Genomic DNA, 16626 nt, shown 5'->3' on the forward strand with positions numbered 1-16626 from the left:
CATTTTTGTCACCTTTGTGACTCCGTTTGTCATTCCTGCATTTCCCTAAAAAATATATAATATTCACAAATATTTACCCTAAAGATGATAATGATTGACTAAAGTTTGAAATGTGAGTTGAGACAAAAACAATGATATTTAAAATTATAATCATATTAAGTTTGGTTTCGGGCAATCTGATGTCCATACCCGAAACCAACCCGATTTCATTCGGTCAATTATTTTTTTGCCTAAACACGACCCAAGGTTGGGTTGAATCGGGTTTGTTTTGGCCCACCCAAGTTGCAGTCATACTTATCAATGACCGTGTACTATACTAATAGTAGTCCACACAGACCAATGCTCTACAGAGACAAATACTTCCAGCCCACACAATCTATCAAGCAAAGCATGGTGGCCAAGTTTCCTAGGAGTTGTAAGGTGTGCAAATAGTTGACGTAGAACTAGGATTTCACTGAAGAGGAAGTACAATAAATTAGGGATTTAAGTCTTTGGCATTGGCCAAGGTGGAATGGAGGAATGGGTTTCGTTTAGCTGACCCCAAATCTTTTTGGCCAAAGGTTTTGTTGTCTTCAAGATTGTTACACACTTAAGGATTTTAAGGACTGAAACATGAAACCAATCCAAGGTTGTAAGGTTTCAAACGAGACCGAATGCAATAAAAATAAAAATAAAAATCTGGAAATAGAGTTTAATCATACCATGCAACTGCCAAGAAAACCTCCCTAACAAATGCTTTTCAAACTGCTAATTGATCCAAAAATGGGAGATGAAACAGTAATGTGTAAGGAAATAACAAAAGAGCTCCTCCCAGCAGTAATTATTCACTAAAGGGATGAATTCTAAGAAAAGCATATCATAAGGACTGAGTTATAGTTTTTGTTCCGATAGTTAAAAAGGTGAGACAATTGAATCAGATAAAAGATCCAAAATATATTATTCTGTACAAAACAAAATGCCTAACTTACATGTTGCCGCTAAAAGTTAATTATTATTCCCATGGCTATCGACAACCCATAAAACAGTATCCGCCTCGATGTTTACCAATAACTAGAGCCCATCTGATTAATGGTATGCTACACCCAGCCAGCCAGCCCAAAAACTCTCAAATTCTAATAATGGGACCTTTGTACACCCCTCTTCGAACTACAAAGTTGTCGGGGGGCTGAAACTCTTCCAACCAAGTCACTTCAGAGGCCTGTATTTCACTTGACTCGACAATACCTTTAACAAATCCATTGGAACAATTATGATATGAGATTTGGAATTTCAATAAGAGAAAAAAAAAAAAAAAAAGAGAGAGAAATTCTATTGCCATCCCAATTCATATGTAAAAATCACCAAAGAATTAGCACACATCTTGCGGTGGTGTTACCAAAAGTTGGTGTGACAATAGAAGCTCTCGAAAAAAAAAACAGGGGTAAATATGATCAAAAGGTATGAAATTACCAGGTAGATTCTTTCTGGGAGAAATCCGGAAATATGAACAGTGTCGCCCATCTTCAGAGGAGTAGGGAGGTGATAAAATATCAAAGAGAGCGCATGGAGTTACAGCTTGGAAGCTATGAATGTTTCCACCAGTTGTAGGGTAAAGAACAGTTGTACCGCATGGTGCAGACATTTCATTATCTTTGACGAGCTTTGCGGGTCTTGCTGCTAGTCTCCACCAAAATATAACATTGTAAAAATATATAATATGAAAAGAAGATAAAGAAGAACAAAGAATATCCATATTTAGAAGACAATTAGCAGAAATTATCATAAGAGAAAATCCAACAAAGTTGTTCAACATTAATGCCACGAGTGAAAACCAATATAATCTCAATCAACCTTAACCTAGATACATATAAGAAATCATAAATCTTTTATACCAAGCAATGTCGGTCTCTATGGTCTTCATTAATGGTTGTTTTGCACCAATATGCTGTCTCTCGTTTTGTATTTCCTAGGCTTGCCACTCACATCTCAGTATACCTGTCCAGGCATTGCGCATTCTATTTGTTGTTTCTCAATATCGAAACATCTTGCTCCATAAAACATAACCGTTCTTATCATCACTCAATTAAGTTTTTCCCTTTGGAACGATCCGTACATGTAGCTCTCATAAACTCCAAGACGACATCTCTGCTTGACCTAATTTTATTTTTTTCGGTAGCTTTGAGTGTGAAGATGGGGTTTCAATCCAAGTCTGGGACTACCAGACAGACTTTACCACCTCACTGAGGTGGCACATTCAAAAATTTATTCCAGTTAGAGATAATCGACCTGAAAAGAGAAATGACTGCTATGTGGTATCACCTTGAATCAATCTCACTGCGCCTTATCTTCATGCATGTTCTTACTAAAGTTGCAGTATATAGACTTACTCCAAAACCCTTGGATTCCAGAGTACCCCCTCCATATCTCTAGTTTCACTCACTTTTGCATTTACCCATCTCTAGTCACATAGATAATACAACGTCATCTACAAACAACATCCACCAAGAAAACTCATCTTAAGTAGGAGCAGTTAATTAATATCACTAAAAATTATATTACTGCTTAAAATTAAAAGAGAAGGGAATGAGCAATCCCCATAACCCTAATTTCCTTGTTAAACTACACTCCATCCTCTCTTTTTTCTCCCCTTCTTCCTTCAACTCGCCATTCTTTTTCTACTATTAACCATTGTGTTTCATTGTTCACATAGGGAATAGCCCATTGACTGCCTGTATTTATATCAAGGGATCCCAAAATACATATATGCGATATTAATATGAAAATGTAGATAGATTCTTTATTTAATGAATTTCGAAACAAAGATATGGATACAATTGTCTTACAATAGACTAATGGAAAATGACCTCATTACCTCATCTTCAACATGAAACCAAAAACCCTCTATTTCTCTTCGTAAAATCAGTCATCTCCAACCATTGCATAAAATTTAGTTATCAAAAGGATAGGATTTTAATGTACAAGATGATGAAAATTTTAATTTTGATAAAAAATTCTAAGTTTTCTACAAGAGATTTAGGCAATGTTCAAAACGATGGATAAAAGATGAAGTTAAATAAATTAAAATTATTTTACTAAAAAGTAAAAGAGTTTGAAGATATCTAGTTTTATGATGAAAAAGTAAGGATTTTATATTACAAATTGAAAATGAGGATGTTTAGGTTTCTTTATTGTTAGTCTAGAAAAGAAAACCAAGGTCAAAGGGGCATGTTGTTAGTTTAAGAAAGCAGGGGTATCCAAAATATTCACCAATTTAACAGAGGGGTGCCTAAATCACCATAAAGCTTTTGAAAAGGTTGGGGAACAAGGTTAAAGGGGGTATGTGGGGTATCAAAAATATTCACAAAACATATCTATCAATATATATATATATATATATATATATATATTCACCAAACAGTAGGGTGGTGATATGTACCTATATCATGGAATGTAGTTTAATTAAATTAGGTGAGAAGCATAAGATCATCGCTTAGGAGTGTTTGTGTTTAAGTGAAAAATGTAGAAGATGGGTATCTTGTACGAGGAATGTGGGGTAATTTATAATAACTAATTCCTATTTAATAGGAAATTAAATAGGAATGAGTAGTTAGGACTCTTTATTATTTAATTCTCCTAATCTGTATAAAAAAATTTGCATAGAAATATTATGAGAATCCTTTGGATTTTAAAGACTAACCATCTCGAAGTGATTTTGGAGGTCTAATCTCCATTGAATAAGATCATTATCTGTGCTTTCTTTTTTTTATTATTATTTTTTATGTTCGCTAAAAATTAGGTATGTAACAATTGATATCAAAGCGCAATGATCCTCAAAGACTTGGATCAAACTAATTATTGTTCGTGCTTATCATTCCACAATGGAGAACAGTGTCTAGAATGAAACAGTCCAGGCAATGTAGGATGATTTGAAGGCATGTTGTCATCGTATTGAAGAATTGATCAAGGGTTGGAAAACTATCAGTCACATATTGGACAACATGTTGTCACACTTCTAAAGATGTTACTACAAGTGAAAATCATCCTCAATTTCACGTGGAGGCTTCTAACATTGTCGATGTCATTGAAGATGTGGAAAGATTCAATTTTGTTGACATTGTCGATTACCAAGATCGTTCAATTGACCCTCCCATAATCATGATCGTTGATAAAGCTTCTATTATTGAAAGATATTCGAAAATTGATTCTATTCTTCCTATTGAATTCAAGGTGTACATCACCAAGCCATCAACTATTTTTAGAAAATGCTAATAAAATGAGATCCATGACAATGATCGGGATGACATCATTAATTTTAAGAGACAAGTAGCTTAGAAGATGAGTGTTCAGATGGATGTATTTAATTCCAATATTATTTCGGATTCGGGAGGCTCAAACCTTGAGGACAAGGCTATTTTTAAGAAGTGTGGAATGTTACTACCGAAATTAAAAGGGGATGGGAGTAATGTATTTTTACTATATCTTTTGTATGAGATCATTACTAGTTGTGTTTATGTGGGAAATGGAAAGGAGTTGTCTCTACGTGGGTAGACTAGGAGGGTAATTAGGTTACTTGAGTGGGTAGGTTAGTGAGAGAATTATCCTCTTTAGTAGGAAGTGGTAGCTATTGTAAGAAAGTGGACTCTATATTTTTAATATCCACGATTGCATGAAATATTATGCAGAAAAGTACTATTATTGAGGGTGGATGACTTGTAGTGATTAGCAGTGGCTGCTGGGTTTTAGATTGGGACTCTTCCATCTTCTTACTTGGGTTTACCATTGGGAGCTCCGTGCAATAATAAGTTTATGTGGGACTCGGTAGTTGAGATGGTTAGTAGGTGCCTGAGTTGTTGGAAAGCGAAGTACTTGTCAAAATGGGGGAAGTTAACGTTATTGAAGAGCGCACTCTATCAAGCATTTCGATTTATTCTGTCTTAATTCAAGATGCCGACTTTTGTGAAAGTAAAATTAGAAAAACTGTTCTGGGAGTTCCTTTGGCATGATATATATAAAGGTAAAAGGAAGTTCCATCTCATTCGATAGAAAAAGGTATGTTATCCAAAGCATAAAGGTAACTAGGGGGGTGAGAACTTTGATGACTATGAATAAGGCATTGCTAGGTAAATAACTTTGGAGGTTTAGGAAGGAACCAAATAATTTATAGAGATCAGTGGTGGTGGCTAAATTTGATGAGAGTGAGTTTGGGTGGGAGAGCAGTTAGATGTGGGGTACTTTTGGATCTGGGATGTGGGGTGTGGAGAGGGATCTCAAAGATATTGGATGTGTTTCGTGTTTCGTCAGAAAGTGAGTTATAAGGTAGGGATTGGGAGTCATGTACAATTTCGAGAAGACCCTTGGTATGGGATAGGATTTTAAAAGACAACTTTCCTCTTCTTTATGAGTTATCTTCAAAGAAAGAGGATCTTATTTCCAAGTTTGTGGTGGAAGAGCAAGGGATGTTCGGCTAGGACTTGGGGTTTAGAAGGGCTTTCGACGATTAGGAAGTGGACGAATTAGCTTCTTTGATGGATGTTGTCTCAGAGTTGCAAATCCGCGCGGGAGTGGTTGATAGTAGGATATGAAAGGAAACAAAAGATGGAAGCTTTTTAATGCATTCGTTTTATAGATCTTTGTAGGAGGCCAGTGGCATTGCTTTTCCGACAGCAGCAATTTGGGGTCTGAAAGTCCTGTCTAGGATTACTTTTTTGGACAATGGCTTGAGACAACATTCTTACATTTGATATACTCATTCCCAGGGGTTTTTGCTCTCCAAATTTTTGTTTTGTGTAGGAGTGATGGGGAGTCTGTGAGTCATCTCTTATTTCATTGTTCAATAGCCACAAAGGTATGGGGTACTTTTGGGGTATCTTTGGTGTGGTGGGATGCCTTCTACGGTTGGTAAGGAATCTATTGGAATCTTGGCTCATATTGGGAAACTCTTTTCTTGGGGCAAAAAGAATCTTGTGGTCCCTTACACCATTTGCGGTATGTTGGGGCATTTGGAAATAAAGAAATCACCATGTTATTTATGGGAAGGAGGCCTCTTTGCACGACATTTTAGTAATCTATAAAAGGGCTTATGTGCTATTAGTGTATAGTCTTTGCATAGTTCAAAGAGATTTTCTTTGATGATTTCATGGGGAGATGGGACTGGGTTTGTAACTTGTAGTCCGCAATAGTTTTGGGTTATGCTTTGTTGTTTTCTTTTCCTTCATAATTTCTCTGTGGTCATCTCATCCAAATTATTAATATATTTGCATTTACCTATCAAAAAACAGTATTATTATTGAGTCCTAATTGGATTTGGAGACTAACGATCTCGAATCAGTTTTGAAGGACTGATCTCCCTCGAATGAGATCATTCTCAATATTTTTCCTCCTTTTATCTTTTATTTTGAAATCTAATTGAAATACATACGTATCAATATTTTTATGTACCTAATTTTTAGATAACATTATATATATATATATTAAAAGGAAGAAATGATAGATAATGATCTCATTCGAGAGAGATCGGACCCCCAAAACCGATTTAAGATGGTTAGTCTCCAAAATCCAAAGGATTCTCATAATAATTCTCTGCAAATTTTTTTTTTACAGATTTGAATTTTAACAACCCATTCTTATTTAATTTCCTATTAAATAGGAATTAGTTACCCTAAACTACGCCACATTCTACGTACAAGATACCCATCTTCTACATTTCCCATTTAAACACAATCACTCCTAAGCACTTATCCTATGCTTCTCACCCATTTAATTAAACTACATTATTCCATAATATAGGTAGGTTTCATTCCACTCATCTTGAAAAACGACCTTGTCCTCGAGGTCGAAATGTGAAAATATTGTAGAATCTTGAAATCTCTCACTAATAAAAGTTCGTTCTTCAAATTCTAGTCATCTTCAAATGTTCCCGTGAACTCTATGCACTTCTCAAATCATAAGAAAAGTAAAAGTGATCGCTTCGAGGGAATATTCTCCTAATAACCGCTTCGAGATGGTTTTCCTCCATCCTTTAGCCTTCACAAGATCCTCGTCGTTCATTGAGCCCACAACCTTGAGCCCAAGAAAGTGTTTTGATACCAATTGTTACGTATCGAATTAGATTAGAGCACAAAAATAATAAAAGAGAAAAAAAAAATTGAGAATGATCTTGTTCGAGGGAAATCAAACCTCCAAAGTTAACCAATTCGAGATGGTTAGTCTCAAAATCCAAAAGGACTCTTATAGTAATTCTCTAGATAATTTCATTAAGCTAAAAAGGATTTTAAATACAAAGAAAATATAACTACCCTAACTACACATTACCCCATTCTCTCACTCTTACACAAACTACTTCTCTGAACTACCCACTCTCTATACTCTTAAAAATCTACCCACATAAAACTCTACAATCTCATAACTACAGCCGCACTCTTTTATAAGTAATGATTCCATGCTTCATACATCTAATTAACTACTCCCATATAAGAAATTATCTTATACATCCTTACACAAAATTAAATTACACCTCTCCATACGTGTAGGAACGTTTCATTCCATCCCTCTTGAAAGTGACCTTGTCATCAAGGTTGAAATTTGAAAATATTGTAGAATCTTCAAATCTTTTATTGATTAAAGCTTATTCTTCAAATTATTGCCATCTTCAAATCTTCCCATGAACTCTATGTACTTTTCAAATTGTAGGAAAAGCAAAGGTGATCATTTCGAGGGGATCTTCCTCCTAATAACCAATTTGAGGGGCTTTGCCTCCATCCTTTAGCCTTCACATGATCATCGTCGTTCATTGAGCCCACAACCTTTATCCTAAGAAAGTGCTTTGATACCAATTGATACGTACCTATTTCAATTACATCTCAAAAGATAATATAAAAAGAGAAAAAAGATCAAGAATGATCTCGTTCAAGGGAGATAGGACCTCCAAAACCAATTCGTGATAGTGAGTCTTCAAATCAAATTGGGAGTCAATAATATTTTTCTGCATAATACTTCACATAATTGTGGAGATTAAATAAATAGAGTCCTCTTTACTACAATAACTACCACTTCTTACAAAAGAGGATAAGTCCCTCACAAACCTCTCCACCCAATCTACCCACGAAAAGATAACTCCTTCCCATTTCTCACATAAGCACAACAAGTATGATCCCATACAACAAATACATTACTCCCATCCTCACCCCATGCTTCAAGGCCAACGCCCTCGTTGGCCCACTTTATGGTGACGCACTGGCCCCTTGGCCTTCTTTCCAAGTACTAGGTACCCTTTCTCTTTTTTCATAAGACGCCCCTTTCTAGACTAATCATGCTAACTTAATATGGATACCTCCCATATCCCATACTATGGAGAGCCCCCCCCCCCCCCCCTCTCTTTTCAAACCCTTCCATATCTCATACTATAGAGGAGCCCCTTGAATCAAACCTTGGACGTTGGGTTGCCACTGATACCAAATGTTAAGACCCAAACCAATGCTCCAAAAATGCCTAGGCGTCAATAGAGTGGAAATTTAAGTCTTAACCTAAGGAGTGTAGCATACAACAGGTGGTAATTGAATAAATCAAAAAATGGGACGAGGGGGAAAACATTTGAATTGGGTAGTTGGGGCAACACCACCAAAGGGGGCATATGATCAGCTTGAAAACATAATGAATCTAAAATAATCATCAAATTATGAGGGTTTCTAAAATAGGCAAAAAATGATGGGGCAGTTGGCTCCACCCCTATACCAACACTGACAAACTTTATCCAACTTAGCAACAATTGGTACCTTTGATTCTATTATCCTAATCTTGCAAAGGTATTTACAATAGGTTTTCTTATCTTTCGTTTTTTTGAAAAATAGCACTATTTATATATTTTTGCAAACAAATAAGAAAAATTGTTAGGCTTAAAGAAAATAATAAAAAAAGGCAATAAGAATGAAATAATGGACATAACACAAGTACACATTTTGTGGGACAAATTTCAAATATTGGAAGCAACAACCGAAAAAACAATCAAAACGAAGACATCGATGTCCAAAGCTTATGATCTTCCAAGACAGCTTCATGCATTGTACTTAACGTAATATTGGATCCCATGAAGATAAAATAATTACTTCCATCAGGAGATGAGTAGAACTCAATATCATTATTATTCACGTCCTGTGAAACCATACCCTAACATGAAGTTTTAACATTGCAAAGAGAGACAAAATATGAAGACCCATGAGGACTTCATTGAAAGGAAAATCGTTTTGTATGGGTCAAGTGTGAAAGTGCAGTTTTGAAAGGATTGTCTTATGAAGTGGGACCTAACGGAGTAAAATATTGGAAAAATAAACAGTGTGAGCAGGAAGAGTTTTGTTTACAGGTTATCACTTCTAGAGATGTTCATGTGAACTAACATGTTGTTAGAACACAGAGGAAAGTAATTGGTGCCCCACGGTTCAAAAGGACCTTCTTGAAAAGTTTGAACTTTGAAGAATGTAGCATTTAACCTATACCTCAAGGGATTCAAAATGAGTCACGATTCTTAATAACTTTCGGGAGTTGAAAAAGGAACCCCAAAGGAATTTTTCTCAGTGAAGATATTTTATAACCAGCTTGCAAGATTGTCATAAGTTTTTTATTGAATCAATGTAAGGAAAGCAAGTTCCAACAAGAGTTAAAGTTCTCATACGGGACACTTGATGGAAAAATTTAAACTTCCACTCAAATTTTCACCAAAAACTGACAATTCCGAACATGTGTGGAGCTTCTTCCTTTCAGCCCTAGGTAACTATATGCCCATTAATATGGACATTCTAGTAAAACAGGATGCAAATCAAGCCAACAATCACGAACTCCAATGGAAATTTTGTAATTATTGGATTTTCACTTGTTTAAGTCTAGATTTATATTTTACCATTTTATTTTTATTAGGATTGGTGATGTAGATAGGCTTGCTGACACTTATCTCAATGCCTATGATCAAGTTAAGATGCATTGAAGGAAGAAATCAACAGCATTAACCGAATCAATTCTGTTTGACCGAGTCAACTCGACCCAAGCTTTGATCGGTCCATAAAACTTAGTCCAACTTCTATTAGGACTCTTTCTTTTATTGAGTTTCTATTTTTTAAGTTTTTAAGTTGTCCTCGTTAATTTCTATTTCAATCTTAGAAAGTTTCTTTTCCTACTTAGTTTCTAATTTGTTTTATGTTTAAAATTCGTTTTTATTCTTTTGGTTATAATTAGAAGTCCTTTTAGATGTCCAAATTAAGTTCTGATAGGATTAGAAGGTTAGTAATATATATTATAAATAGATTAGGAAGTTACCTTTTTAGTATTTTAAAAGGTTTCTAAGTTATTATGGAGTTATCTATATAAGGAACTCCAATAAACAAATTCAGGAAAGTAAGTTTTTTTAAGATTGATTTATAAAAAAAGAGACTTTTCTTCCCTTTCTTTTTTTTCTTTTTTTAAGCATAAGGGCCTGATATTGGTTCTTAATTTTAGTGTTTGCAATTGATTTCTATCAATTTCAAACCTAAATTGAAGTTTCTAGTTAATTTTACTCTACATAGAGATTCTTCATTACTCTTAGTTCTTGGGATTTCACCCTAGAACTAGATTTTTGACATAAACTCTAGGTTTGTGTGTTTTACCCTACATCAATTGGTTTTAAATTAGATAGATTATTACATTCTAGTTTTGACTCTTTTTTTTTTTGTTATTTCAAGAGTTTTATATGAGTTGAAGTATTATTCAAGTCACTTTTCTTTAGGCCTTATTCTAAGGGGTTGAAACTTGTCATATTATGTTGATTTTTGTATCGTTTAAAATATTATTCGGTTACCTATCCTATGAGCCCAAGATTTTGTAATTCTAACGAGTTTTAAAATAAATTATGACAAAAATACGTATAGGGTATCAATTTGACATGGGATTTGCATATCAAGGTTAAAATTTAAGTCATGTTAGGATTAGGGTTTGAGTCTAACATGTGAGAGCCTATATATATGACTATAGTATGTTGGTGAGTTACCTCTTCCCTTCCTTCCTTTCCATTTAGGGAGTGAAAGTTGTTGTCGGGAACAAACTTTGAAGTAGAGAGCTACCTGCTAGGTTCAATCAAATCAATGAATCAAATTCACGACTCTCTTGATCTTTTCTCCGGATTTGAATCATGGTGTGAGACCAAAGTACCATCTCTCTTCTTCACCGTCTTCCCATCTTTTCCATTTTTTTCTTTTAAATCATCCCTAACTCCTATCCATTCCCTATCAGATACCCTAAAACCTTCCCCAAAACTAGCAACCACCTAACCAAGCCTTTCTTGGTCCACAAGAAACCACCCAAACTTACCCTTTTTTTTTTCTTTTTGATAGATAAAAACTTACTCTATTTCATCCAAACCTCATCCAAACTCTTTGCAAAATTTGGAAAGAGTCCAAAGCACCCAAGTCATAATTGATAAAGTTTTAGGTTCAATTTCCACTGGATGCACGCCAATGGGAACGTTCAATAAGTCTATTGAAATTGGCGTATCAATCTACAACCTTCAAACCCACCCTCTATCAAACTTTAACTCTATTTTATACCACCCTAAACCTAATTACAACACTCCATTGCAAAATTTTGTAACTATCCTTTAAAACATAAGCCAATTGGCCTTGTGAAATCTTTCACAATGGCCCAACAAAACCTTTTTCTTGAAACCCCCTTTCTATAGCTTTTATTTCTACTTCACCACCTAATTAGTCTTTCCACCACTCTTCCTAGAATAGAATAGACCTAAAATCAATAAATCCTAGGTTGTGTCCTATATCATATAGTCGTTTTCACATGACCTTGAGGAGTACTGAAGTTAGGGTTGGAATGATCGGGAAGATTAATCCAAATGCTATATGTTGGGGAGTTTGGAAATAGGCAACAATGGCATTTTTTAAGATCAATGTCATGAAAATCCAGAGATTTTTTTTTCAAACTGGAGCTTTGATGATTAGAAGGGTTTCTTCTCCAAAGAAATTTTAGATCTGAAGTACGAAGACTTTGTGTGTAATTGGGATTTTTTTGTCTTTGACTACGTAATTCATTTTCAGTTAGCCAAACTATTGGTCTAAGTGAAGAACAAATAATTGGATAAGACAATGACTGAGACGCGTGCCACATCTCTGGCTCCATGCATCCATATAATATTAAATGCTTTTCCCTTTTTTAACATCACTCAATATCAAATACAAAATATTTGTACTTATCATCATCATGATCATCACCACCAACACCCGCAAAGCCTTTTTCACAAAATTTTGGGTCGGGCCCCATCAATTCTCTCCACAGCCATGTATTCTATCTTCTTATTGATCAAATAAATAATAAACAATAGCTTCTATCGTGCTTGATTAGGCATTTTCATATGCAAATAATAATAATAATAATAATAATAATAAGATTTCTAATATAAGACCATGCAATTATGAAAAGGACGACAAATAGCACATATAACTGCATCTCCTGATTCATTATTAAACTATTAATTTATTTGAACGTGGCCTTAGATCTCAAACAGAAGTCAATGTGAAATTAAGGTTATATATAAGTAGTTGTCTAGTTTAAAATAAAGTTGTTTCTAGATAAAACTGAAATACTGAAATTGAAATGGAAAAGAGAACAGTTAAATCTTCAGGTTCTCAAAGAGAGAGAGATTTGCACGTACAACTGATATTTTATCATTGATATAGAAAAATGGCTTCTAACAAAAGTAAAACACTTTCGCAACCTTTTTGAATAACGTTTGAGAATGTGTGTGATGCTAGAAAGAGAAGCACACCTTTTGATGAATCACCCTGCCCAGGTAAATCAAGCCAGTCAAACGATTTCACATGTAATGAACCATACAGAAGCTTGCTCAAGACAGTCATTCCAGGATGATTATGGAGTGGTATAATAGATGAAGGTGGCATGCAGAATATTCCCATCTGCAGAAGAATTCAAAAATCCTTTAATACATTAAAAGATTACATAAAACCACTAACTATTCAGCAAATCAAGTGCATTTCAACCTACTGGAGACAAGGGAAACTTCAAGTAAACAATTCAAATGGAAAACCTACAGAGAAGCTATCACACTCATGTAAATGAAGATATTTGATTGGAGGCGGATACTGGTTGCTCCCATTACGTCCTTTTTTTCCATTGATACCATGCGTCGAACCTTTCCATCCCTTTACCAACTGAGACTCCAGATCGAGACCCACATCAGAAGGCCTGATTTTATCTGGAATAGCATTACAGTGAAGTATAAAAATAGTTGCAACTAAATAGGATGCCACATGAATGGAAGATCTATTGCCAACATTGAAATTAGGCATTATTATACTGCAAGAGACGATTATTCAGAATTAGAATTCCTCACCACTTCAACAATACAAAAGGGAAAATGACAAGAAGAAATCACGATAACCTGGTTACCTGGTTATGGTGAATGAAACCACGAAAGATTTCTTTGGGAGCTCAAGGGGCCTCAGACAAGAAGAATCTCTGCCCATTTCTTTCCACCACCCATTTACAAGGTGATAATTAAAGTGAAAGGAGTGGGAAACCTTGGTTTGCAGTGCTAATTTCTAATTTACAACCAAAAAACTAGAAAGCAATATGTGTGGTAATGGCTCAATCTTTTTTAGTTGGCATGGATTCTAAATTGAAAATGCTGAAATGACAATCTCACTCAAATCAAGAACTTTGTCTCAATTGTGGAGTTTTGTAAATGAGAAAATACCAATCCACCTACATGCCTACATAGGGTATTGGTATTACAAAAGTTCAATGAAGAGTACTTTCATTCTATTCAAGTCATAGAAGTCTGATCATCTATTATCTTTAAGATAGATAGGCCTTCTATCATACCTAGAAGCATGTTTCTTAGTTAATTGAGCTAGATCAAGTCATGATCTTAATATCATAACCCCCGGCCTCTACTCTTAACCACAAATGCACAAGGCTTGCCCAGTATTCTCTGGTTTATGTAAGAAGAATGAATCTTCTCCCTAACATTGCGTAAGACCTGAACAAATAGCTTTAATTTTATTTTATTTTATTATAAATTTCCCATAATTTGTAATCAAGCATAAAAATAAGAAAAGAATTGAATCTTAGGAAATGATTTCATTTTAATTCACAAAGAAATGAACTATACAATATCCAAAGTTCTTTAATAAATTACCCACTAAAACTCAAATTCATTCAGCAAAAATAACAAGATTTGGGTAACAAATATAAAGTTTACAGCATAATAAGTATATAAGAAAACAAAACACAAATAACATCAATTAGCTAAAAAACTAGAAAAATGTGTTCGTCGTACCTAAAAGAGAACGAACTTTTTCAAGAGCTTCTTCTGATATCGGTCCATTAGTAGAGAAGGATACCCTACAAGCTTCATAAAGCTTCTGTATAGGTGGCATAGTGTAAGAAAGATCCCAACTAACTCTACAAACTTGATTAAACAAAGCACTAATTTTGAAAACGCCTTCGCAACAAACTTATTGATCAGGACAAGTTGAGCCTAAAATGCATAACTAAGCTATTTTTTTTTTAAAAATCACTTCAAGTTGACAGGCGAGCATTCAACACTGTAATTGCTTCTCTGCACCGATTCCAAAGTACAGTTGTGGAATAATTGGACCTTGTTCTGTGAGCCAAACCGAAAAATCAGCATCGTAGTTATTCAATTCCTAGCTTGATTGTAATCAGGAAACCTATTTTACCAATTAAAGAAAACAAAATTAGAAATTTAAAGAGGGAAAATCAACAAAAAAGAGATTCAATTACAATTAAAACATTAAAAATTCAAGAACTCTTCGAGCAGAACATCAATAAATTTCAAATCTTAACATCTATTTTTCTTCAATCGAGATAACTCAACATAAGAACTAGTCGTCCGCTGCGATTTCAATCATTCGAAACCGTAACAATCGACTTGATTTTACAAACAAATGCCTAATTTGAATTAAAAAAGTGAAGGAATTGAGATCAAATTATGAAACTATTAGAAACCCTAGTTTTCCAAATCTCAATCGAGTATAGGATCGAAGAAAGAGGTAGGAGTGGTGGCTAACGTACCTCGGATGCGCAGGATAAGACTGGGAGATAGGTGGAGAGAGCGGAGAGGGTTTTTGTTTTAGATCGCGCGAAGTAGTTGAGCCTCTCTTAAAAGGCCATTGCCTTCTGGGCTTTGTTTGGTTCAACCTTGCAGGGTTGGCCAGCTGACCCCACCGTTAACTGCCACGTAGCACTACTTTTCGACCCCAGTAAACCTACCAATCAAAATAAATTTGATTAATCAATTTAGTGACCCACCATCAAGATGCCACGTGGTACATGATTTTGGGCACAGTGGACCTACACCAATCAACAAAAATCAGCCTGATTGATGATTTATAATCATTATTTTATTTTATTTTTATTATGAACTGTCATAATTGAGGTGTAAAAAATTAGGGTTTTAAACTCTTTATTAATGGTACTTAAAGCAGACACTATTTTTAATGTGGGTCCATCAAAATATGTGTCACGAAGCATTTTTTTTAGCCATGGAACAATAAAGTCATGACAGAAGAAAAATGTTGAAATATAATGATTAAGATTATCAATCGAACCTAACTAAAAAACGTTTGAAGAAATTGAGATAAAGTTACGGCATCAAAATCCACTAACTTTAAAGTTGAACTTCAAAATGCACCAATTATTTGTTAGATACAAAGTATTTAATTATTACGAGGTTTTGCACAAATCTTCTCCGTCATAAAAATCTAAATCTATAGATATTTCATTTAAAATATGATCAATTTAAATAAATAAGTGGAAGATCATATTAGACGTTGTTTCCTTATCACAAATGCCTTAAGAATTTGGTGAAGTTTGAAATCTTTAATTTATTGACTTCCTCTAAGATCACAAAGGATGAACCAACTTCTTGTTGTCGTATCAAAATTGAAGTACAATTACTTTTAATGTCACACTTCGAATTTCGAATTCAAGGACCCGACTCAATTTCTCAGTCCAATTTTAATATCCAAAATCCAGGTGTGATTGACATGACATTTAATTCAATTTAATAACATTAATTAGATTAAAATTAAATCAATAAAAAAAATACGGACAATAATATCTAACAACTAACTAGTTTCGGGATACATACAACTTTGAAAAATCATAAAACAATGTAGAAAATACATATTGGTAACCATAAGACTAATTCGAAAACTTTAATAAAATTATTAATACTTTAAAAATATATTTATGACTCATAAAAATACTAAACACCTCCTAAAATGATAAAATCTAACTTTTTTTTCTAATCTGTCGAGATTCAATGAATTCAGAAAACTCTAATTTGTGTGATTTTTAAAGAATTCGATATAAATCCAAATCAAGTAATCTAATATTTTATATTCAAGAGTAAAAATTAAAGATTCTAAAAATAATAAATAAATAATTTAATATATAGTATCTTCAATGAGAATGTGTCAAAATATAAATCTTAAATGAAAATTTCTGCGTATTATGATTCTTAATATATGTTAAGTATAAAAAGCATATAAATTTTATTTTATTAAATTTTTGAATGTGCTCAGAATGATGAAAAAATAGATAGAAAATTCCACAACTTTCATGTTTTAC

At 34.1% G+C, this 16626-nt stretch overlaps 2 protein-coding genes across 4 annotated transcripts in view; one reads left to right on the forward strand and one right to left on the reverse strand.

The window, feature by feature from the left end:
* Nucleotides 1-16626, forward strand: part of LOC147387779 (multiprotein-bridging factor 1b-like) — a 68863-nt gene that overhangs the window by 9700 nt on the left and 42537 nt on the right. The window lies entirely within an intron of this gene.
* Nucleotides 786-15217, reverse strand: LOC147387781 (2-aminoethanethiol dioxygenase, putative (DUF1637)). 3 transcript variants are annotated; one of them, XM_086420374.1, is made up of 6 exons: nucleotides 15067-15217; nucleotides 14309-14702; nucleotides 13059-13222; nucleotides 12776-12923; nucleotides 1450-1653; nucleotides 786-1224 (listed from the first exon to the last, which is right to left on the reverse strand). In XM_086420374.1, the coding sequence occupies exons 2-6, from the start codon at nucleotides 14406-14408 to the stop codon at nucleotides 1106-1108; spliced, it is 735 nt and encodes a 244-aa protein (XP_086276500.1). In that variant the 5' UTR covers nucleotides 14409-14702; nucleotides 15067-15217; the 3' UTR covers nucleotides 786-1105. The 3 variants fall into 3 exon arrangements, with proteins under 3 accessions (XP_086276500.1, XP_086276502.1, XP_086276501.1); XM_086420376.1 differs by having other exon boundaries at nucleotides 14309-14635; nucleotides 15067-15159; XM_086420375.1 differs by lacking the exon at nucleotides 15067-15217 and adding an exon at nucleotides 14839-15001.

This window comes from Akebia trifoliata, chromosome 13, assembly GCF_017979445.1.
Source record: "Akebia trifoliata isolate Shusen 1 chromosome 13, ASM1797944v1, whole genome shotgun sequence".
Taxonomy (NCBI): Eukaryota; Viridiplantae; Streptophyta; class Magnoliopsida; order Ranunculales; family Lardizabalaceae; genus Akebia; species Akebia trifoliata.

Excerpts from the sequence above, each read along its gene's own strand:
- LOC147387781 (XM_086420374.1), bottom strand. The coding sequence starts at position 14,408 with ATGCCACCTATACAGAAGCTTTATGAAGCTTGTAGGGTATCCTTCTCT. Across the intron at positions 1,654-12,775 it reads GCAGGGTGATTCATCAAAAG|CAAGACCCGCAAAGCTCGTC; the intron begins GTGTGCTTCTCT and ends GGAGACTAGCAG. Across the intron at positions 1,225-1,449 it reads TCCCAGAAAGAATCTACCTG|GTATTGTCGAGTCAAGTGAA; the intron begins GTAATTTCATAC and ends GATTTGTTAAAG.